General features: G+C 35.2%; 1 protein-coding gene across 4 annotated transcripts in view; it reads left to right on the top strand.

Annotated features, from left to right (window-relative positions):
- The window catches only part of SMARCAD1 (SNF2 related chromatin remodeling ATPase with DExD box 1), an 88818-nt gene that overhangs the window by 21816 nt on the left and 40807 nt on the right, over nucleotides 1–26195 (top strand). For 3 of the 4 annotated variants that reach the window (XM_090266303.1, XM_090266302.1, XM_090266305.1), the window contains exons 4-8: nucleotides 73–241; nucleotides 4046–4112; nucleotides 13688–13791; nucleotides 24440–24541; nucleotides 25791–25872. In XM_090266303.1, the coding sequence (XP_090122429.1) occupies nucleotides 73–241; nucleotides 4046–4112; nucleotides 13688–13791; nucleotides 24440–24541; nucleotides 25791–25872 (524 nt within the window). The remainder of the gene's footprint in view (nucleotides 1–72; nucleotides 242–4045; nucleotides 4113–13687; nucleotides 13792–24439; nucleotides 24542–25790; nucleotides 25873–26195) is intronic. The other variant, XM_090266304.1, reaches the window with a different exon arrangement.

Genomic DNA, 26195 nt, shown 5'->3' on the forward strand with positions numbered 1-26195 from the left:
ACATATATACACAGTTATAATGAAATAACATTAACAATACATTAAAATTATTTTCTCTGAAAATATTTTTAGTTCTGAGCCATCTGACGATGAAGAGTCCCAAGGCCTTCCTTCCATGGCAGGAAGAAATAATGATATTTCAGAACTAGAAGACCTATCAGAATTGGAAGACCTTAAAGATGCTAAACTTCAGACCTTGAAGGAACTGTTCCCACAAAGAAGTGACAATGATTTACTTAAGGTTTTACCCTTTTTTAGTAATTGGTTATTGTAGCTGTAATGATGGTTAAAATCTCTCCTGTATCTAGTGCTGTATTTAGTCATTTTTATTAAGATACTTTTAAGTTTTAAGATAATTTTTAACTTTTATGAAGTAATTAAGGAAAATATCAGAGATTTACTTGAAAGTCTTATTAATAGGTGAGGTTAATATTGGGTTGGCCAAAAAGTTTGTTATATTTTTTTTCCTTAAAATAAAAGACACATTTTTCATTTCACCAATAATTTTATTGATTTGAATATTTTGAGTATGGTGGCTATCTCCTGCTATTGGCTTCCAGTGCATAGAAGCCAGGGGTGCTGCTAAACATCTTCCCATGCATAAGACAGCCCCACAGCAAAGAATATTTTTGCCAAATGTCAGTAGTACAGTATTCCCTCACTTATCGCCGGTATTATGTTCCAGACCCCCCAACGAAGTAGGAACCTTACATTTATTCTGCACTCTTAAACCTACATAACCTTAACAACATATGTATACAGTACCGCAAAATCCTGCGATATAGTGAAAAATCCACGATAAATAATTAAATATTTTTAAAAATCCCAAGATACAGTGAGGCCGTGATAAGTGAACTGCGATATGGCTAGGGACTACTGTACCAAGTAACTTTGCAAACCACTTTTGACACATTCACTCAGACACAGCACCTTGTCCATCTGCTGCACAAACTTTTTTTTGTGTTCCAGAAGTGTTTTCACCTTTTTTGAAATAATGAAGCATAGTACACCAAAAATGCCTATGTTTTTTCATCTTCAATATTAAAATGTCTGCACAAAAATTCGCCAATTTTGATGTTATTTTTTAAATGCATGCTGATATGACAGCTGTCACAGTACAATAACAATTGTTTTAAAAGAAGTTAAAGACAACTAAGCACTACTAGAGCCATCATATGGATGAAAAGTAATGGATTTTTTGGCCAGCCCAATATAGTAGTATGAGTTTTCCTCAAAAGCCCTGATACATAACTTGTGAATTTTTTGTGTGCTTGAATGGTTTAAAATGGGGACACTCCTCCCACAATCTCCCAAAGAAGGTCACAAATGTCAGGAGGCTTGCTTTCTTATTTTTTTAATTTTTTATTTTTTCATAATGACAAGGGATCACTCTTGATTTTTATGGTGGACACAGGCATACCATATACATAGAGTACATGCTTTTTCTAAAATGAAGAGCTGCTGCTTAGCTGCAGCAGGATATAGCCATGTGATAGTCCATGATAAACCCATTTTTTGTCAGACATTCTGATTTTTCAACTAAAATGAAAAGGAAGGATTTTTATTTACTGTTGATTATCAGTTTAATAGCTTTATTAAGATACAATTTAAATGTTATAAAGATCACCTATTTAAACTGTATAATTTAGTGGTTTTTAGTACATTTACTGAGTTGTACAACCATCACTATAATCTAATGTTAGAGCATTTTAATTATTCCAAAAAGAAACCTTATACTCATTAACAATCACTCTCCATTTCCCTCCCCTAACCCTGGGCAGCCACTAGTCTTTGAATGTATAGCGTGGTCTATTCTGGACATTTTATATACAGGATAATATAATTATCTTTTGTGACTGGCTGCTTTTCACTTAGAAAAAGGTTTTAAAGTTCATTCTTCTTTATCAGTACTTTGTCCCTTCTTATGGTAACTAAAGAAAAAATACCATTCAGGGAAAACAAAACAAGTTTGAACTGTGAAGGTATGCTGGGCCTGCTAGTTTGGACACTTAAGTGTAGAATAAATTATTCGTATTTCCTGGGTTGTTTTTTGTTTTGTTTTTGTTTTTAGATAATTTCCTTCCTCCTTCCCTCCCCTTCTTTCTTTCTTTCTTTTTTTAATTTTAATTTTAATTTTTAATTTTTATTTTTAGAGAGAGTGGGGAAGGGAGGGAGAAAGAGAAGGAGAGAAATATCCATCGATTTCCTTCCATATGCACCTTGACTGGTACTGAACCTGCAACCCAGGCAGTTTGCCCTGAGCAGGGATCAAACCAATGACCTTTCAGTTTGTGGGACAACACCCAACCAACTGAGCCACATGAGCCAGGATCTATTTCATGTTATTTTTAACATGAATCTAAATCTTTTTTCCCCTCATATCATTTTGATACCTTCTTAATGTTAGTTAAAGGAAACTTCAGTGTTATCTTAAGTGTATGCCTGGTATGAGGTGTTTTGTTTTGTTTTTTTCCTCTAGAATAACAAGAAAAGAAATGTAGCCACTAGTGCAATAGATACAGGGGCTACTTACAGTGTTGGGAAGAGCGTCCAACAGCACAAACACAAGAGTTCTGAAATACTCAAACAAATCTCAGTTAAAAATATTTTTCAGCTTGTTGCCAATTTTTAGAGTGGTTCAAGGGGATTGTTTTCCCTGTAGAAATATTTATCTCTAATTTTATAATTACAATGGGAAAATAGGCTTGATACACAGAATTGTTTTGTATGTTTCATTGATCAGAAAGTTTTGAAACTTAGCATATCACTCGCTCCAAAGCAGCGTACTCCTTTGAGGTAATCTGTATTTCAGGTGATCCCTATCCTTTCAAGAGCTTTAAAGGTAACATTTATATAAGTATTACTTTCAAAGGCTTTTAGACCCATATAAAAGAATTCAGGTTACAAAATACAAATTTAGTCTTAGACTTCTTAAGAATATGCTTTGGATATTTCTGAAAGAAAGAGGGACTTAACAGGATACGTAAGGACCCAAGATAAGTAAAATTAGTATAGAGGACAGCATTCTCATTTGATTTGAGCATAATTAATTTAATACAAAAATAGCTTATTTTAAAAAGTAAGATTGTTTTAAAATAAATAACCTATTGAGCCCTGACCAGTGTGACTCAGTTGGTTGGGCATTGTCCTGCAAAGCAAAGGGTAGCCAGTTTGATTCCTGGTTAGGGCACATGCCTGGATTGTGGGTTCAGTCCCCAGATGGAGCACTCCAGATGGGGCACATAAAAAAGACAGCCAATTGATGTTTCTCTCATATCAGTGTCTCTCCCTTTTTCTCTCTCCCTTCCCCTGTCTAAAATTAAATAAATAAAATCTTTTAAAAATAAAACAAATAACCCATTAATAATATAGGAAACTTTAGCAAGAGAAAAATATGGGATATATAGTTACTTGTGAGATCCATAATGTTACAGAACAGTATAAACATATTATATTGAAAATGTTAATTATATAAATACTTTTTTTGAATAAATTCAAGCAATTTAGAAATATAGTAAAAATCAAAAGAGCCCTTTATCCTGCTCATGTTAGGAATTATTAGATTTTTTTTTTAAATGACTGCAGAATTATGGTATGCCAGTGTCCACTGCTAAATGTGAATTAAAAAAGAATAATAAAAATGTCTGTCAGTCTCCCCCTCTCCCTTCCTGTTCCTACCCTTCCCTCCCCTACACATAGTCAGTTCCTGGAAGTATAAATAGAAAGTTTTTATGGCGCCAATGCACAACCCTGTAATTAAAATAACAAAAACCTTGAATATGCTGTATATATCTGACTGCATTTTAATTTTTCCTTTGTAGTGATAATGAGAAACTTGATACATTTTAATATATGCTTAGATAAATTCAGACTTCTAGATAAACCAGGTTTTCTGAAAATTTATCATAGGGCTTAATGAACTTAAAACTATGATATACATATTTCCCAAACCAACATATATTTAATATATTTGTTCTTTAATATTTTGTTAACTAAAATAATTTAATGTCATTTTAAAAATATCATTCTCTTCTCATTCTGTTAGTTGATTGAATCAACCAGCACAATGGATGGAGCAATTGCTGCTGCCTTGCTGATGTTTGGTGATGCAGGTATGCCTGACTTAGTTTCAGTCCATATTGACTTATGACATAATTGCTCTATAATTTACCAAGGTCCTGCCTGAATTCTTGTAAGGTATTAATGACTTCAGCTCTTTTTAGATGAATAAACTGAATCTTAAGACGGTTAAGTGACTTACCTGAGGTCGTACAGCTATTTGGAAACCCAATTTTCTAGGTTGATTCTAACTCCCTCCACAAGAAAAGGGAAGGGGCAGCTTTTAATTGGTAATTTTGCCTGTTTTCTACAGATCAAATCTAACAGTGAAGTTTTGAAAGGTTTCCTTTTTTTTTTTTTTTTTTCCCTTAAGTGTCATTTCTAATTGCATTGTAATTTTATTTACAGGTCTACAAAACTGAGTCAGTAGAAACATAATGTCTTGTGGAAAGTCCTAGTTGGTAATCAGCATTTCTTCATTTAGTAAATACTTATGCTATGTTCTAGGCTTGGGATACAAAATAAATGCATTTGAAGAAACTTGCAATATAAGAGCAATTTTTTAAGTAAATGCTATCTTGATTTTTTAAACTTGTACATACCAAACAAGTACTGTAATCTCACCACCACAAAAGTGTTTAAGAAGGCAAACCCATACCCCATTAACGACTCTTAAATTTGTTTTATATCATTTTCAACCTTTCCAGTGCTTATACATACCATTATACAACATGCATACACTAAGTTATGAAATGTAATTACGCTATTGGTTTGCATTTTTTAAGTTAAATTTATTTGGGTCACATTAGGTAATAACATTATATGGATTTCAGGTGTACAGTTCTGTAATACATCACTTGTATACTGCACTGTGTGCCCACTGCCCAAAGTTGAACCTCCCTCAGTAACCATTACCCTCTGGTAATCACAGTAGTGTTGTTTGTGTCTGTGAATTTGTTTTGTTCATTTGTTACTTTCTTGTTTATATCCCACTTATGAGTAAAATCATACAATTTTTGTCCTTTTTCATCTGACTTCACTTGAGAGAATGGATACTTTAAAGATCCATTCATGTTGTCACAAATAGCAACATCCCATCCTTTTTATGGCTGAGTAGTATTAGCCCATTGTACCATATATGTGTACCATGTCTTCTTTATCCAGTCATACTTGGAAGGACACTTGGGTTGTTTCCTTGTCTTGGCCACTGTCAATAATGCTGCAGTGAACATAGAGGTACATATGTCTTTACAAATAAATGTTTTTAAATTTTTCAGGTAGATTACCAGAAGAAGAATTATTAGGTCATGTGATAGCTCTATTTTTAGTTTTTTTTTGAGGAACTTTCATAAATGTTTTTCATAGTGGCTATACCAATTTACATTCCAACCAGCAATTTATGAGGGTTCCTTTACATCCTCTTCAACACTTGTTATTTCTAGTCATGGATGATAATAACTATTCTAACAGGTGTGTTGCGTTAACTCATTGTGGTTTTGAGTTGCATTTGCCTTATATCTAGTGAATTTGCATTTCTTTACATATATCTGTTGGGCATTGTATGTCTTCATAGGAGAGGTGTCAGTTCAGCTCCTCTGTCCATTTTTTTTTAAATAATTTGTTTATATTTTTAGAGAGAGGGGAAAGGAGAAAGAAAGGGAGAGAAACATCACTGTGTGGTTGCCTCTCACTCGCGCCCCCAACTGGGGACCTGACGTGCAACCTAGTCATGTGCCCTGACTGGGATTCGAACCAGCGACACTTGGCTCGCAGGCTGACGCTCAATTCATTGAGCCACAGCAGCCAGGGCTCCACTGTCCATTTTTTAATTGGATTGTTTATTTTTTGATGTTGTTGTTGTAGAGTTATATGAGTTTTTAATAAATTTTGGATATTAGCCCCTTATTAACGGTCTCATTTGCAAATATCTTCTCCCATTCATTGGTTGCCTTTTGTTTTGTTGACAGTTTCTTGTATTTTGCAGCTTTTTAATTTAATGCAATCACATTCATTTATTTTTGCTTTTGCTTCCCTTTGCTTTGCGGTCAAGTTCATAAAACCCTTCTGAGACCAAGGTCCATAAGTTTAATACATATGTTTATTTCTATGTATTTTATTTTTCTAGGTCTTATATTTAAGTCTTTTAATCTATTTTGAGTTAATTTTATGGATGACTCAGATAGAAATCTAGTTTCATTATTTTGCATGTGACTTTCCAATTTTCCCAGCACCATTTATTGACGAGGTTTTCCTTTCTCCATGGTATGTTTTTGGCTCCTTTGTCAAAAACGAATTGCTCATATATGTGTGAGTTTATTTCTGGGCTCTCAGTTTTGTTCCATTGGTGTACATGTCTTATCTTTCTGTCCATATCTTATTGATTTGTAGTATTATTTGAAGTCAGAGAGTGTGATCCCTCCGTCTTTGTTTTTTCTCAGGATTGCTTTGGCCATTCGGGATCTTTTGTGCTTTCATGCAAATTTGATGGGTTTTTTCCTTCTTTTTCTTTGAAAAATGCCATTGGGACTTTCATGGGGATTTCATGAATTAAATTTGTATATTGCTTTAGATAATATGGCCATTTTAGCTATGTTAATTTTTCTAATACACAAACAAGGGATATCTTTCCTTTGTGTCTTTAATTTCTTCCAACACTGTCTTGTAGTTTTCAGTGTATATTTCCTTCACTTCCTCTTTAAGTTTATTCATAGGTATATTATCTTTTATTTATTTATTTATTTATATATTTTTATTGTTTCTCTATTACAGTTGTCCCACTTTTTCCCCCATTGCTCCCTCCCCACCCAGCCCACCCCTTCTCCCACAGTCATTCCCCACCCCATTGTCCATGTCCATGGGGTATTTATACTAGTTCCTTTACTAAACCCTTCCCCTACTTACCGTCCTTCTCTCCCTCCCCCCTCCCCCCGATAACTGGTACTCAGTTCCTTGTTCGGTATATTATCCTTTATGTTGCAATTGTAGGTGAGGTTTTCTTCATTTCTTTTTCTGATATTTCATTGTTAGTATATAGGAATGCAGTAGATATTTGTACATTGGTTTTTTTGTATCCTGCAATTTTACTGAATTTGTTTACTGTTTCTAAGTTTTTGGTGGAGTCTTTCAGGTTTTCTGCGTATAAAATCATGTCATCTGCAAAAAGTCTCCACTCCCGATTTGGATGCCTTTTACTTCTTTCTCTTGCCTGATTGCTCTAAGCAGGATTTCCAATACTATGTTGAATAACAGTGGCGAAAGTAGGCATCCTTCTCTTAGAGGAAAAGCTTTCAGCATTGAGTGTGATATTAGCTTAGGGTTTGTCATATGGCCATTATTATGTTGATTTACTTTCTTTCTATTCCCATTTTATTGAGCATGTTAATCATAATTGGTTATTGTTTCTTGTCAAATACATTTTTCTGTATCTATGATATGATCATGTGATTTTTATCTTTTATTTTGTAGATGTGGTATATCACATTGATCAGTTTGCATATGTTGAGCCATCCTTGTGTGTAAAGAACCCCACCTGATTGTGATGTATTATTTTTTAATGCCTTAGTTACTCAATTTGCTGGTATCAATTAGGATTTTTGCATCTATGTTCATTAGTAATATTTTTTTTGTATGTGTGTTGTCCTTGCCAGGTCTTGGTCTCAGGTAATGTTGGCCTTATAAAATGAGCTAGGAAGCATTCCCTCTTCTTCAATTTTTAGGGTGTTTGAGAAGGATAGATATTATATCTTATTTAAATGGTATTCACTAGTGGAGCCATATGGACCTTGACTTTTGTATTTTGGGGGAGTTTTGGTGACTTCCAATTTTCTTACTGTCAATCAGTCTATTTAGGTTTTCTAGTTCTTCATGGTTCAACCTAGGAAGTTTATGTATTTCTAAGAATTTGTCTATTTCTTAGGTTATCAAATTTGGTGGTGTATAGCCTTTCATAGTAATCTTGTATAATTATTTGTATTGCTGTGGTGTCCATTGTAACTACTCTTTCATTTCTAATTTTATTTACTTGAAATTTTTTTCTTTTTTCCTTAGTGAGTCTAGCCAAGGTTTATCAGTTTTATTCATGTTTTCAGAGAACCAGCTCTTTGTTGCATTAATTTTTTCTATCGTTATTATTGTTTTTTTTTGTTCTTTTAATTCTGCTCTGATTTTTATTATTTATCTCTACTGACATCAGGCTTCATTTGTTCTTTTCTCAAATTCTTTAAATTCATGTTAGCTTGTTTATTTGAGTTTTCTCTTGTTTCTTGAGGTAGGTCTGTCATGCTATAAACTTCCTTCCTAACATTGTTTTTGCTACATTCCATAAATTTTGGTATGCTGTATTACCATTTTTATTTGTCTCTGTCTTGTAATCTCATTTCTTTGTCCCAGTAGTTATTCAGTAGCATGTTGGTATTTCCAGTTTTCTTTTCTGTAGTTAATTTTCAGTTTTATGCTGTTGTGGTCGGAGAATATGCTTGTATAATTTCAGTCTTAAATTTATTAAGACTAGTTTTGTCCCTAACTTATGGACTATCTTTGAGAATATTCCATGTGCACTAGAGAAGAATGTCTATTCTGTTGTCCTGGGGATGGAAATTTTACGATTATATCCATTTGATCTGTAGTGCCACTTAAGGCTCATCTTCTTATTTATGTGTATTTGCTGTTTAGATGGTCTGTGCATTGCTGTCAATGGGGTATTTAGGTCCCCTATTACAATTGCATTTTTGTCAATTTCTCCTTTTAGGTATTAGTTTTATATGTTTTGGTGTTCCCAGTTTGGGTGCATATATAATATATCTTCTTGATAAATTGTCTGTCACCTTTATTATTACAAAAATATCCATCTTGGTCTCCACTGCTACCATGTTCCCTGTGGCCACAGAAGACACCAAATTGCATCTCTAGTTCTTCTCTGTCCTTCCACCTGTCCCGCTTGCCCTGCTCACCCCAGTGTACCCCCCTTCAGCCGTTTCAGTGCACAGATCTCTCAGATGTATCTGTGTGTTGAGCAGGGAATCCTTTGTTGAATTACAGTTCTCCAAATTATAACTTTAATGCAAGAGACTAAGAGGTTTTCTCACTCTGCCAGGAAGCTGACATCACTCCTGGTTTGCCTTTTTTTTAAAAATAATTCTTTATTTTTCAATTACAGTTGACATACAGTATTATACTAGTTTTAGGTGTACAGCATAATGATTAGACATTTATATAACTACGAAGTGATTCCCCTCATAATTCTTGTACCCATCTGACACCCTACAGTTATTGCAATATTCTTGACTATATTCCCTGTGCTGTACTTACATCCTCATGACTATTTCCTGGTTTGCATTTTAAAAAACCACTTTATGGTTTATCATCGTTAACTCATCAGCACAATTGATTTAATTAGCATTTAGTTTCCATTATTTTGTTATTATAGTACTGAAGTAAATAGCCATATAAGTAAATGTTTATGTTATTATTTCTTTAGGCTAAATTTCAAACTAGGATGCTGAATCAAAGGATATGCACATTTAAAATTTTAATATGTACTTACATGGTACTTTTTAAAAGGTTTTGCCAATATTTTTTTTCACGAACTGTGTGAATGCCCATTTTCCTAAGTGAGTTTTTTTTTTAGCTGTTTAAATTTTTTTGAAACTGAAAATAATGCACAAGTGGAAAACATATAAATTATTCCCCTGGGCCTGTCATCCCTCTTCAGCAATTATCTACCTCATTTTTACTCCCCGCTACCCCCAAAGTATTTTGTATTGGAATGGATTCCAAACTTGATATTATGTTATCCATGTGAAATATTTAAAATCTTTAATTTATTCCAGCTTGAACAGGGAACAGTATTGTGCTGTGTGGGTGCTACCTACGCAGATAAGATTCTTTCACTTACTAGCTGTGTGGCCTTGGGCAGTGTTGCCTAACCCTTCTGTTTCTCTGTTTCCTTAGTACTGAAATAGTAAAATAATAGTACTGAACTCATAGGTTGTTGTAAATAAGTGGTAAAGTATTGACTTACTACAGTATGGCACATAGTAAGTAAATAGTAAATATTAATAGTTTCTTATAAGTGGCATCTGATGATAGAAAATGGTATGGGAGAAGGTTGACAGTCTTATTTCATTACTGTGTTCCTATCACTAATTATAAAAGTCTAGCCCTGGCTGGTATGACTCAGTGGACTGAGTGCCGGCTTGCAAGCTGAAAGGTCACTGGTTTGATTCCTGGTAAGGACACATGCCTGGGTTGCGGGCCAAGTCCCCAGCTGGGGACTTGCAAGAGGCAACCAATTGTTTTTCTCCCTCTTTCTCCCTCCCTTTCCCTCTTTCTAAAAATAAATAAATAAAATATTTTTAAAAACACAATATAAAAATTAGTACTCTTAATCAATATTTATTAAGTCGCAGAATGGTTTGCAAATTTTCACTGTTCTTGTTCTCATATCTCAATATTTCATAATCTTTCCGTTGAAAGGTTTATAGAATAATTATTCCACAGTAATATCTAACCTTTTTCCTTGAGCAATTTATATCTTTCAGCTGACTCATTAACTTAACATATATTTATTTTGTACCTAGTACTATGTGCCAGGTGCTATTTTAGGCACTGAGAATGCATAAGGAAACAAAATGGGCAAAACCTCTGCCCTCGTGGGTTTATAGTCCTCATTAAATTTGAATTTTAACTGAGTTTTTTTCTTCTAATTTTGTACTGTACTTTGATATTATTTCTTCTTTAAAAATGTCAATCAGCAAGTTACAAGGAAAGAAGAAATCAGGCTTTTTTTTTTTTTTTTTAAGTAAACTTCCATACTTCATGGACTGGGTGGTCATATCAGTCATCTTTATATTTAGTATTATGTGTTTTTGAGGTAATCTATAGAACAGTGGCTTTGTCTTACCAAGAGAGATAAACCTGCAATATAAGATATCATTAAGATGGGAAATTTGGGGGCATATATTTGGGCAATTTTCAACAAAAAGCCTTTGTAACAACTGTAAGAGATCTTGGAGAGTTCCACAAGTCATGATGTTGGACCTTGGTTTTACAACAAATTAATATTTTATAGATAATATCTTACATATTAAATAGTGGTATACCACTAATATACCATTGCTCTGAACGTTTTTAACTTATGAATACTAAGTTACTTAGGAAAACTACATTATAAAATATAATATCCAAAATTTTTACCCTATTTTAAAAGGTACTAATATAAATTCATTGATGTCAGGAGTTTTCTGAAGCTATTTTTCTACTTTATATATGTGTAAGAATAGGTATAACATTTTTATGTGAGTATAATCCTATTATGTCTGCTGTTTTCTAACTTTTTCATTTATTAGCAACATTTTCCCATATTATTTTAAGTGTCTGCCTTTTCTAGAACAGTGTGTATCCTAATTTATTTAATATCTTGGGCCTTTAGACATTTTGGTAACATTTTTGTGTCTATGCCTAAGCAGACATTTCCATCAGTTCTGTGGAATAAATAATACCCGGAAAGGGACATTGGACTAAAAGATACAGAGCTAAAGTTCTGAGATATATTTTTTAGATTAGGCTTCCAGAAAGGCTGTTACATACAATTCATCAATTCATATTTTTTGCCCTTGGTCCATTTAATACCTTTTTGAATCTTAGAATGAAATTTTTAAATTTTATTTTACCTGTCTTTAACTATTAAGTAGAGCCTCTTTTTGTTTTATTTTTGTTGAACTGCCTATTTTTGTCCTTTGTTCATTTTTTAAAAATATTATGTGTTTATTTATTTGTTTATTTATTTATTTATTTATTTTTAGAAAGAGGGGAAAGGAGAAAGAAAGGGAGAGAAACATCACTGTGTGGTTGCCTCTCACTCGCGCCCCCAACTGGGGACCTGACGTGCAACCTAGCTACGTGCCCTGACTGGGAATTGAACCAGCGACACTTGGTTCGCAGGCCGACGCTCAATCCACTGAGCCACAGCAGCCAGGGCTCCATATTTTTTTTATCAGTTATGTTTTATATTTTATTTTTAAATATTGAATTTACATGAAATGTATTGTTTTCTAGGGTATGAGGTATAGCTCTAATTTTCTCCCCTTGAAATTGATGTGATGGGTGCTCCTCATAAAAGATGAGAATTTATGAAACATATAATTTGAAAGTGATATTTAGTGTAGCAATTAGTTTGTTTTCTTTAGATAATATAGAAAATTTAAAATTAATAAATAGAATAGGCTTAGAGATAGGTAATCAAGCATTGTGTGCTGTTATGTAACCTTTGGTACTAAAATTTTCGTTTTGAATTTCTCCCACATTTAATTGCAAATTTTGGCCTTTAGCCATTTTATATACACATAAAATTTGGTCCTGTAATATTGACCACAAAAAAAGATGTATAGACAGATATTTAAGGCTATAGAATTTTTTATTGACAACACAAAATGCTGAGTCTTTTAGGAAAGAAACATGTTTAGGTGATATGGCATAAGTTATCTAGTATGAAGTTTTTCCAGACTTAGACTGTTCCTAAAGTGCTCTTCTCTTAACCCCAACAAATACATGGGTGATGATGGGGTGGTGGTTGTATTTCTCTCTTCTTAAAGTGGATGCTGGAAGTTAGTTGGCATATGTATAATGCACAAACATTTTATGAAATAAGTTGAGAAAAAAAAAGAGCATTCATGTTAACATGTGTTTATTATACTTTAAAAGGTTAATAGCATTCAGTTTTTTTGTTACAGCCAGATTATGAAACTTTTGGACTTCCGACTTAAAAACTGACATGTTTGCATTTATTTTGAATATTAATATTTCTACTTTTATTTCTAGCTGCATAGATAAGGTGCCGATATAATTAATACTGAAATCTAAAACCTTTGTGAACTTAGCAGATGCTTTCATATTATCACAATAGTATGTCCCAAAAATTTGCTCTCTAAAAGTAAGAGTGTTTAAAAAACAGATGGAAGTACACAAAGTATACATATATAACATAGCTTTAAAAAGTCATATACAATGAGTCTTTTTCTTTTAGTCTTGGCAGAATATGCAAATTTCTATTGCTATTAAACTATTACAGTTTCTTGTTTTTAGGTTAAGAGCATTAATTGTTTGAGCTAGCTATTTCAGTTTCTCCTCATTTGTTAAATGGGAATATTACCTATTTAGTAGGCTTGTTTTGGAAAGTAAGTGAAAGAATAGTTTATAAAGCTCTCTTCAAAGCCTGATACATAGTAGATAATTATTGATGTTAGTTATGTTATTCAGATAAACTGTGCTGTTGGGACTCAACTTTTTCTTACCGATGAACATTAAGTCACTGGGGAGAACTCCTTCCAGTATTGCTCTGAAGAATTACTTGTCAGTTTGATGATGTACATTTTTACCATTTAATGTGATGGTTTACAAATACATGATTATAGTGATTTATACTTTTGAAAGACTGAAGAGTCTCTTCACTTTTCCTTTAATTCTGTTAACTTTTGTTGAGTATACATTATATGTTGAAGAAACAACATTGGAGTTGATATCAAGAGAACTATCTACAAATGTATTCACTGTAATAACATCTTTGCTCTTTTTGGCAATAATGATTCATATACTTATCAGTGCAAATTTTAAGTGTTCCTCTCTGTTTTAGAAGGTGGTGGACCCAGGAAAAGAAAATTATCTTCTTCTTCAGAGACATATGAGGAAGATGAATTTAATGATGATCCATCTATAAAAAAGAAAAGACTGGATCATGTAAGTTACATTTGAATTGCAATATCAAAAATTAGCCTGCTCAAGTACAGAATATGTTGTCTGTGGATATCAGATCTGATAATCCACCTAAATGAATCTTCTTTTGTCTCTCTCTCTACCACGGCAGAATTTATTTTTGCATTTTTTGTGACTGTTTTGTTTTCTTCTAAATTTATCTAGTGTTAGTTGCTCCTCTCTTGAGTTATAAAATTAATTTTTAAAAGTATTCTAGTGACATTTTAAATTTTCTCTCATGAAAGTTATACATATACATGGTATATAACACTGAAAATAGTTCTTACCACCACTAGCACCATTTCCTCCTCCCCATGGCAACGACTTATAACTTCTAGATGACTCTTTTGATATTTGACTGGTTACCTAAAAATAATAGTTGTTGTGCTTTTATTGACTTACTCTAGTTTTTTTAAATTAACTTTTACTTTATGAATAGAACTGTTAAGAGATCTCCCAGTGAAACCAGATATAGTCCACCCTTTTTCTGCATTCAGACAACACAATTTCATCTTGGTAATCAAAATCAAAATAAATCACCACAACTAACACAGTAACCTCTTTCTTTGCCCTTCATTTACATAGTAAAAGAATCCCAAAATAGCCAGGTGGCATTCTCTACCCTAATTTAATGGGGCAGTTTTTATGTCTCTACATGGAAGCATTCTTCCATTGGAGACTAATACTGATGGGAAGTAAAATATTCTGTGATTGAGTTTTAAGGTGTGAGCAATAGCTGTAGTGTGAGAGAATAGACCCACATTTTAGTTTACAGACCTACAAATAATGATTATAGGAGAAGTGGCATCATATTTATTGCTGATTCAAAACGTTTACCTTGCTTGTACATTCTGTTGAACAACATACAGGGTGTTATCTACAAGTTCACATGCTAAACTTCATTAAGTAATACTACTGTCTATAAGCCAGGTTTTCTAGCTATTGAGGCACGTGGTAAAATCATTGAACTTCTTGGGTATGAATCCACTGATGCACTTTTCTTCCAGTTAAATTAACTCACTGGTCAGAAAGATTGTTATGTCACAGTGTAGTATGACTGTGTGTCAGGCTTTCTGTAAATCTGTATAAGATATATTAATTTTCTAGGGGTTGTCATAACAAAGTACCACAAACTGGGTAGCTTAAACAAGAGAAATAGATTGTCTCACAGTTCTGGAGGTTAGAAGTCCAAGATAAAAGTGTCAGAGCTGTTCCATCCCTCTCTCATAGATTGGTGTTTTGCTGGCAACTTTAGTGTCTGTTGGCTTGTGGATCTCCAATTTCATCTTCACATTGCATGCTCCCTGTGGGCATGTCTTTCTCCAGATTTCCACTTTTTATAAGGACACCAGTCATTAGATTAGGGCTCACCTTAATGACCTCATTTTTACTTGATTACCTCAGTAAAGACCCTGTCTCCAAATAAGGACACATTCTGAGGTGCTGGGCGTTATTCAACATATGAATTTGGGGGGACACCGTTCAACCCATAACTGATTTGCCAGAAGCAGGTGGATAGGGAGGATAAATTCATACTCCGAGCAACTTTCTATTACAATCTCTTCCATGTTGAAAGAGGTTCAGAGTAATAAACTTCCCACCCAATAATTGGCTCCATGTTCCAAGGAAAGGTACTATCATGGGAGCTCATTGTAGGCCTCTGCTCTTGGCAGGTTGAGTACTCAGCAGTAGCAATAGCCAGATAAATATTGATGTAGAAGTTGCACCTTGTTACTCTGTATGTACAGCCTCAATATCTGTTGCAATGGCCATATATAGATCCATGGAGCAAGCATCAAAGTGGCTGTGATCTTATTGGTGTTCACAGGATGATCATCAGTCCACCTGATTAAATATCTGCTCTATGATACATGCCCTTTGCTGGAATAGTTACCCTTGTATTCTTTTCTCAGAAAACCTGAGAAGTTCAATAGTGTGCCTCTTCCCCAGACTTTGGTCCCTGATCTTCTGCTTTTTTTCTCCTTAGCTACTATCCATGATATATCATTAACCTGTGCTTCTCTTTCTATACCAAATGAACCACAAGGAACACTGCCCCAAGTTGTGAACAGGGCTACTCTCTTAAAAGGGATTATTATATATAGTTGTTCACTTTACTTTCGGCTTCTTCTAACAATTACATAAACCCTTTGAAAACGAAGTTCAAGATTTTCCCCTCACTTGGTCTGATCATAAAGAATACCCCAAGGTGCTGAGATACTGGTTAAAGGAGAGGCAGTAGTACAGTAGAAGTAGGCGCCGTGGGAGTCTAAGAATTATTTGAACCTTGTTATTTGTACTTACAACTTGTTTGTACCTCAAGTCCAGTCTCAGACATACCATTTTCACTTACTGCTGCTCATGCTTAGTGATAGGTTTGGTAGGTCAGATACCCAAATTACATAATATGTCAAGTCTCCTGGTCAGTCTATATCTCATGATCAACCATTCTGCTCTTCTTAGGATCACCTATCAAGCCAACAACTATTGCACAAAAAGAGATCAGTTTTAAAAATGTTAATTATTCCAATGCAGTAAATATGTTAGAGAACAGTTTGAGCATAACTTGAATTTTGTTTGTCTATGTGCAATTTTGTCCATGATATATATACCAGGTGAATGCAGGTAACTACACCCAGCTGAACTGAACCACATTAGAATACATAAAATACACACACCTCAGAACATCTACTGGCTGCCTCATTTCACTGTTTGTTATCCCATAAGGTTGTGTTTTACTGTTGTTTCACATTTCACTATTTGAAGAAAGCATTCTCTCAACATCTCAAACATACCTGAGCATTCTGGTACAGAAATACCTAGCAGTGCACACGAAAGGAAAGTTTCAAATATTGAGGAGAAGCTTGAAACAAACATTTGGAAAGAAATGAGACCATGTGTTTTATCCTGAGCAATAGTCATAATGGAATCCACATCATCACACACAAGAAAAGTATATGACTGGACCATCTTCAAATGCTCTGAAGTCAGTAAGAGGTAGAAAGAAATAGAAGTGCAGCCCCTATGGAAAATAGTATGGAGATTCCTCAAAAAACTAAAAATGAATATACCATATGACCCAACAATTCTCCTTGTGGCACAAAGAAAACAGAAACACTAATTTGAAAAGATATATGCACCCCTATGTTCATTGCAGCGTTATTTACAGTATCTAAGATATGGAAGCAACATAGGTGTTCATCAATAGGTTTGCACGCTGGAATATTACACAACAGTAAAAAAGAATGAAATCATGTCATTTGTGACAACATGGATGATCTAGAGGGTATTATAGTGAAATAAGTCATGCAAAGACAAATTATTTCACTTATACATGGAATCTAAAAACAAAACATAAGAAAAACAGGCTTACAGAAACACAGACCAAAGGGACAGTTACCAGAAGGGATGGGGTAGATAGGACAATGGTGCAAGGGGGAAGGGAAATATAGTCAATAATATTGTTACAAGTTTGCACAGTGACAGGTGATACTGGAATTAGTAGGGTGATCACATTGTAAGGCATAATAATGTTAAATCACTGTATTGTATACCTGCAATTAATATAACCAATATAAGATTGTATACTAACTAAAATTTAAAAATAAATTTTAAAAAGAAGAAAAGCGGTTGAGTTAAAAACCAGAGTGAAAAAAAAATTAGGGACAACCTTTTTTACATGGATCTTTATATTATAAAGACTAAATGGAAATCATTGTGTCCTGCAGAACTAGCTTCTTTTAGTGTCATAGTGGTTGCTTTAGTAGTATCAAACAGTGCTACAAATTCATAAGCCATCAGCTGTCACACAGAGTCATCAGTGCAGATGTGGGAAAGCTGCAAAATAATTCTCCAACAGTGACACAGAAGCAAACTGAAGAAGATGGCTATACACTGAATTAACTCCTCAATTTAATGAAAACAGGTATCTGTTCTGCATACATGCTTCAAAGGACCCAAATCTGAAAAACAGAAAATATACTCTAGGATTTAAGACTTGCAAAGGTAGCATTACTGTGATATTTGGTACCAGTGCCTGGTCGACTCTTGGAGCTAAAGCCAGTAGTAGTTTATCGCTTAGCAAACTGAGCCTTTTAAAAGAAAGTCAGCCTTAGAGTTTACTACAAGTACAGCAAAAGTGGGTGGGCTGCCCAAATCTGCATTCATATTTTTACTTAATTCTTCCCTATTATAGAGGATTATTACAAAAATAAAAGCTAAACTCCAGAATGAAGAAACTTAAACTTCTAAAGTTCTTATTAGTGCATCAAGTCTGTCCCTTTACAAAAGCTTAACTCAGCCAAAATCCTTTTTCTTTTTTCTTCTTTTTGCCTCCCAAAACCAGCTCTCTGATACAGCCTTTGATAAAAGTATGATAGTATTTATGGCTTACTATTTAAAGTGAACATTTAAAACACTAATTGCTATTACTGAAGGTGAGAATGCAAATATGGTTATAGAATTATGGAGATTTAACATCAGAGTGGCACTGCTCCCATTGCTGAAGCCTATAGTGGCTCAAGAGTATTGCATTAGCTGTAATGGAAAATTCTCCTTGACTTGATCTGTGATTGTTTCAGAGAAATTTAAAAACTTCAAAACAAGTGTGTTGACATAAACAGGTTAGATTTGAGGAGGTAGAAAATGAAGATGCTGAAGAGTTTCAAGGGTCCGGTTCTGATCTAGCCAAAGAAGACTTGAAACAAGTTGCAGCTGATGGCCATATAGATGGAAAATGTGGTGATGATGAAGAAGGAGAAGGAGAAGAGAAAGAAAACCAAAGGCTTTACAATGACAGTGTAACACATCAAGTTACCAGGTTGAGAACAGTTAAACTGGTCTAAAGATAATGGCTTTACTGCTGAATGTAACAGTCACGAATGGCATCCAGTTGAATTGGAACCATACAGGCAACTTTAGTATGAAAGGAGGAGGCTAGCAAGGCCCCATAAATCTATTCATTTTATTTTTGTTTGTTTTTTAATTCATTATAGTTTCAGCCAGAGTAGCAGAGATAACACAAGTGCAGTGAGTTACGCCCTCCCATAGCGAGAGTTGCAAATTTCTGTTCGTTTTTGATAGCCCTCCTTCTGCCACTTCACAGTAACTCACAAACCACAACCTTCCAGTGCTAACATTCCCCCCAAAATTTCAGTTCACATTTATCATGCTATATTTTTGGTGTATCCGGTATTTCTTAACCCTTTCATGTGTATAATATTGTGCTGCCCTTTTTTATAAAAGTTCTTTGCTCTTTTTAATGTGTCACTGATGGTTTCTGAATGTTTTTCTAACTGGATTGTTTTTAACATTATAGTCTTTTATTTTCATGATTTTGCACAGCACAGCAATTTTTGGAAATGCATATGTCAAGCTATAACAGAACAGACTGTAGTTGTCAGCAGAAGTGGACCAGACATGACTTCAAAACCATGTGGGTCTGTGCTGTGATTTTCCTATTAGGACTTGCCAGAGACTTCACACAGCATCCTGATAAACCACAGATCCTTTGAGAGTCATTGTATCTGCTTGCTGGCCATGAAGCCCAAGGGTCAGAGCACATTGCTCTGCTCCCTGACCTACTAGAGAGTCTTCTCTTAACCTGAGCCCTGTTCATAACTGACCATCTTAAAGGCTATTTTGTAAACAGAGCAGCACACCGCAATTAAGTATATCTAGCCTCCAGTCCAAAGGCCAACAAAGTGTTTGACATTTTTTTAAAAAGTGGAATTTGCAACATAGTCCAGATTGGATCTCCAAAAAAATCTTGAAAGTAGTGGGGTGGTTATATCCTACTCGAACCATATCTCTGACCTATATACATCTTAGGCCATCTAAAACACCATTGCTTTGTGCTTATCAAGTCCAGTCAATGTGTTATCTTCAGTGTAGAGAAATAAAGTGATAGTCTGTAAACTGTGAAAATAGTCAAAGTTGTTGAGTACTATATTACGAAAGAGAGCAGAAGTACTAAAACCCTGAAGACAGTGAAGATGTATATGTCACTTACTTGCCCAGATAAAAACAAATTGCTTGTACTTGCCCTTTCTAATTGGGATAGGGAAGAAAAAGCATCTGCCAGATTTATAATTGCATATATTGATCTGCTCGAGTAAAAGTGCTACATCTGGTAGAGCAGCTGCAATCAGGATCGTCTATTTATGTTAATCTAAAATAATTCTCCAAAACTCATCCAGCTTTTGTATAGGCCAAGGAGGCGCAGTACATTGGGATAGTATCGTGGTATCAGCCTGCATTTCCTTCAGGAATAATGGCGTTGCTCCTGCTGCTGCTGCTGCTCTAGAGGGGCAATTCTGGGGGCTTGGGTTTGGTATTTCCTACAATAATGGCACTAATTCCATGCGTTACAGAGTTAATATGGGGTTTCTGCCAGGACCAAATATGTTTGTTCCAACTTTGCATCCTGGACCCAGAAAAAATAAACACAGGGTGGATTCATAAACCCTGCACCCAGAGACAGATTTGGGCCCAAGCTCCAATCACCTGGCATTTTGTAAAATTCTGGTGTTACCTCTGGCCTGCATACTTTTTTTTCAATTGCAAGGATTAGCAGAGCTGGTAGAGGCATGGGATCCGAGAGCAACCAGAATATGATAGGAACACTATTGTTTTTTTTTTTAATATGCTTTATTGATTATGCTGTTACAGTCGTCCCAATTTCTTTTCCCTTTGTTCCCCTCCACCCAGTAACCCCTTTCCTCCAGTTGTTCTTCCCCCCTTTGGTCCATGCCCATTGGTTGTGCATATAGTTCTTCTCAACCTCTTCCTGTCTACTCCACTCCTTCCTACTATGCTTAATTCCTGTACCATCTCCCTCCCTTCCCTCCTTCCCCCTCCCTGCTGACCTCCCCCCAAAATGTTCCCCATACCTATAGTTCTTATTCCACTCTCGTTGCCTACTTAGTTTGCCTTTGTTTTGATTCCCTGGCTTCTGTTGTTGGTTGCGGTGTTACAGATTTCATTTTAGTGTTCATAATTTTGATCCTCTTTCTCCTAAACAAGTCCCTTTAACATCTCATATAACAGTGGTTTGAATCTGATGAACTCCTTCAGTTTTACTTTGTCCTGAAAGCACTTTCTCTGCCCTTCTATTCTGAATGACAGCTTCACTGGATAGAGTAATCGTGGTTGTAGGTTTTTGCTTTTCATTACTTTGAATATTTCTTGCCAGTCCCTTCTTGCCTGCAGTTTCTTTTGAGAAATCAGCTGAGAGTCTTACTGGGACCCCTTTGTGTGTAATTCTCTTCTTCTCTCTTGCTGCTTTTAAGATTATCTCTTTATCCTTAATTTTTGACATTTTGATTATAATGTGTCTTGGTGTGGTTCTCCCTGGGTCCAGTTGTTTTGGAACTCTCTGTGCTTCCTGGACCTCTAAGTCTATTCCTTCCCCAAGTTAAGGAAGTTCTGCTTCATTATTTTTTCTTTCTGCACTGGTTGACTGTTCCTTCCCTATATTCAGATTTGTTCGTTTGATTCCTGGTTTTCTTTCCCTCACCACTTGTTTTGTATGTGTTTTTGTTCATTTCAGCAGGACTAGCCTTCATTTTTTTCCCATCTTGTTTAAGATCTGCTGTTAGGTCTGTAAACATTTATAACCAAAGCTCTGAGCTGTATCTCAGATTTCCTATCTGCTGATCCATTAGATCAGATATTTGCTGGCTGGTCCGATGTATCATTGGGATCTCTATCATGATCTCTGCCATCCTGACAGTTTTGTGTTTACCTTTGCTTCCTGGGCGGGGCTGTCACACCTCCTACGCTATAGGGGGCAGAGCCCTGTGCACACATCACAACTGGGCGACCCTTCTCACCACACTGGTGTTTTGCGAGGCAGTGAGGATCCAAGATGGATTCCTGCCATTCGCTCTCCGCTGAGAGACCGGGAGCCTCCTCCTCTGTCCCCACACCCTCTGGCCCTCACAGTTCCAGGCAGTGGGGGTCTGCCTTCCTCGGCATTGGAATTGCGGGCTGATGGGTTTGGTCGGTGCTTACAGACCAATACAGATGTCTGTGCTTGCCACCATCGCCGCAGCTGCGGCCGCCAGCACAGCTTGACCTCTCCGCCCTGGTTTCGCCCCTCCTACCTGTCCAGGCAAGCCCCACTTGTTTATAACTTAATACATTGGACTTCCATGTAGCTTTATTTTCTGTAACTTCTGGTTTTGTGGTAGTTGTATTCCTTCTTAGTTGTGGAGGGAGATAGAGCGTGTCAGCCTAAGTCTGCATCTTGCCCGGAAGTTGTCTCCTTATCTTGACAGGCTCCTGTGTTTGTTTGCCTCTGTGTCTTAGGTAGAGCTGTTGCTCCTGTTACGTTGTAAGGTGCAGAGCCTTAGGGATTAGTCAGTACAGGGCGACCTGTTTCACCACGTTGTGGTGCTGTATGTGGGAGAGGGGTCAGAGAGGGAACAATGTCACTTGCTCAGCACTTGCCCCTTTTCCAGGCACTTCTCCCACTTCCGTATGGGACTGGTACCTCTCTAGCTGTTGCCCTGCCCCTCGTTCCCAGAGTGTGTGGGTCTGGATGTTCTAGGACCGTGGGCAACCTTTAAATAAGTGGACTCTGCTGAGAGATGGCAGTTTCTGCCTCCGCCCCAACCCCCACTGGTCTGCACAGTCAGAAGCAATGAGGCTTGATTTTCCATGGTGCTGGGACCTTGAGCTGCGTGGTCTGGTCTGGTGCTGGGAAAGCAACACCAGGTGTCCCTTCTGACTTTAAAACGTGTAACTGGACTTTCTGCTGGCCAGCCGCTGCTTCCACCCCCACACCGCGTCCTCTCCACCCTGGCTCCGCCCCTCCTACCTGTCTGGATGAGTATTTCTTCTTTATATCTTTGTTGGGCTTCCATGCAGCTTGATTTTCTGGAACTTCTGGTTGTCTCTAGTTTTGAGGTAGTTGTATTCCTTCTTAGTTGTGGAGGAAGATGCAGTGTTGGAACACTATTGAGTTTTTAATTTGTGCTATCACGTATTTGATTCCCCAAAGTTATTAACTTTTTAAAGTATTTTAACTTTGTTTATTGAGGTGAAATTCACACAGCATTAAAGTAACCATTTTAGAATGGACAGTTCAGTGGCATTTAGTATGTTCACAATGTTGTGCAACTACCACTCCATTTTTATCACCCTATGAAAATATGCCATTCCTTTTAAGCAGTTTCTCCTCTTCTGTCCTCCCCCAAGCCCCTGGCAACCACCAGTCTTGTCTCTATGGATTTACCTATTGGACACCTAAGTTTTTATTTTTGTTTATCTATCAGTGACCTCTAAAAGACTTATTCTTGGAGTTTCAGTGTCTTTAGCTATAAAGTGAGTATGGCAGTATCAATTTTGAGGGCTTTGAAATGCTTTCTCCAAATATTAGTGTTTTATTATTCCCCTGCTCAAATCCTATTGCTTTCTGATTAATGACCTCAGTTTGGCACTCCACGCTTCATGCAATATTAATTCTGGTTTTATCTTTTAGCCTTTGCCTATTCATGGTTTTGTGCTTCAACCCAAATGGGCCACTGACTGTTACAAAAATACATGCAATTTTCTTCTTCCTGCTCCAGACTTTCAAACCATTTTTAGTGGTTCATGAAACTTTTATTTCAATTATAAGTATATAGGTACTGTACATAACATTTTATTTGTCTTTCTTTTGGAACCTCATTTTTTGTGTTCAAGTGAGGTATCACTTATCATTTATTTTTATTTTCAGTAGTGAATGAAAAAAACAGCATTCATTTGTTGAATAAGGAAGGAGGTAGTAGAAAGTATGAAACTACTTTTCTCTGTCTTATTTGTATAGATTGTGGTACAAATCTAAGCAGATAGGGATAGATATATGCTTTTTGATTGTTGAAATAAAAGATTTATCTTAGGCATGCACCCAAGGAATCTTTTTTTGTTTAAATGTGGAATTGTAATCAGTTTCTTCAACTAATACTAAGTGACACAGAAGGAGCACAGAGATTATTTTAATGAGTAGCCACAATTATTCCCAGATTGATTTTTTTATTTACATATTGTTTAGTTTCACATAAGTTGTTTTTCTGAATCAAGACTGAAGTAAAAGTAAACTTTTTTCTCAGTATTTGAAATTTGTAGAGGAGTATGAAACTGAGCACAGATGATACATTTTTGTTGTTGCTATTGCTGTTGCCATTAGGTTGGAGAGACTTCAGTACACCTGAATTATTTCAAGTTAATTTGAGAAATGTTATAGTTTTTTGGGTTTTGTTTGTTTCTTCGTTTTTCAGCAGATATGTCTCATTTTGAGCACTGTATGAATAAAGTATGAATTGTCAGTTACCAGTTATACAATCAAAGTCATTCAGAGATCTTAAACCAGCAATATTATTTTATCCTTAAAGACATAAATGTGCCCTGGCTGGGTGACTCAACTGGTTTGAGTGTTGGCCTGTATAACATATACTTGGGTGAGGATTTAAAAAAAAAAGAAAGAAATTAAAGACATAAATGTGTCAGTTTTCACATGAACAAAAATATTTTTAGATTCTTCTGATCAAATGAAATAACTTCCAGATCAAGTCAAAATACAAATGTAATTTGTCTTTTAACAATGGTTATTGATGACCTCTTAAGTTAGTTCTCATTTTCTCTTCATTAGGGAGAAGAATCAAATGAGTCTGCAGAATCTAGCAATAATTGGGAAAAGCAGGAAAGCATTGTATTAAAATTGCAAAAGGAATTTCCTAATTTGGATAAACAAGTGAGTAGTGTGCAGAAATTTAATCAATGTGTACTAAATGTTTGTACTACAAAATAGTGTTAGCAATGTCAAAGCTTTGGATGAGTTTTACATTTTTCTAATTAAATATTTTTCTTTATTAATATTATAAAATATTTTTATATGGGTTGTTAATTATTAACATTGTTTATTTACTTTATTTGCTAACTGTAGGATCAGAATTATAACCATAACTATAACAGACATAACTGTAGTAACATTGTGAATTTATGTATAAAATGTAAATTATCTAGAAAACCATCTATAACACCAAGACAGCTGTTTTAGCTTTTTTAATATTCTTTTTCTTTAAATTTCTAAAAAAGAATTTTAAAGTGTAATACCGCATTTCATTGTGTTACTATTCCATAGGCTTTGTTCTATTTGCCTGATAGTGAAAATACTTTTAAGAGTCAGTAAAGACCCATACCAAGCATGCCAGTAATAAAAGGACCACTATTTAATCTCACTATTGTTTAACATTTAGAACGCATTTATATTTGCATTTGATTTATTCAAGTTTATGTATAGACAGTACATATGCATATTTCTGATGAGTTGAATGCAAAATACTGCTTTGTACTGCTTCTTTACCTATGTTGAAACTATATGTTTTAAAGTGGACAGATGGTAAAAGCTTAGCTGCATGTTGAAATTTAATGGAGCAAACACTTTGATCTTCTAGTACAGTGATTTTCGACCTTCTTCATCTCATAGCACACATAAACTAATTGATAAAATTCTGCAGTGCACCAAATTTTTTTTTTTTTTTTTTTTTTTTTTTTTTTGCCAATACGACCAAAAAAATAGGTATAATTTTGGTTTACTTATACCAGATGGCTATTGTGTTGACATTTTTTTGACAATCTCAAGGAAAAGAGGTCAGTTCCCCCTGACTACGTAGTCAGATGTTGCATGTTTTAAAAATACTTGTGTCACACTGGTTGAAAATCGCTGCTCTGTTGTTCAGAGTACTTAATAGGAAAAGTAAAAATGAAAAAGAAGTCAAGCTTTCTTCTTTTTGAAGACTGTTGTATATTTGTGGAGGTGAAATAATATATACACAGAAAGCATTTGTAAAGCAATATTAAAACAGGTGTGAAATAATCAGGTGACTTCTATTAAGTTTTCAGGTGGTTTTCTTATTTTTAAAAGAGCATAAAAGTTTTATTTTCTGCGAGGTGCTAAAGTTGTTAGATTTTTAACAAAAACATAAATAACTTATTTCTAGGAACTGAGGGACGTACTCAAGGAACATGAATGGATGTACACAGAAGCCTTAGAATCTTTAAAAGTGTTTGCAGAAGATCAAGGTAATTATCCATCCTGTGTTGTTATTATAGAAAATACACACTTCCCATTATATTGTAAATTTTATGATATAAGAAAATAGTAAACTTATCTAATAATGAGAGAATGGGATTATAAAATATGTTGGAAATACAGTATCCCCTCACTTATCACGGGTATTTCTAGACCCCGCACCCTGTGAAGTAGGAACCTTACATTTATTCTACACTCTTAAACCTACATAACCTTAACAACATACGTAAGTGAACCACGCTATAGTGAGGGACTATTGCGGCCTCGCTGTATTGCAGGATTTTAAAAAATATTATATTTAATTATTTATCGT

Source organism: Furipterus horrens, unplaced genomic scaffold (assembly GCF_987537825.1).
Source record: "Furipterus horrens unplaced genomic scaffold, mFurHor1.1.pri manual_scaffold_2, whole genome shotgun sequence".
Lineage (NCBI taxonomy): Eukaryota > Metazoa > Chordata > Mammalia > Chiroptera > Furipteridae > Furipterus > Furipterus horrens.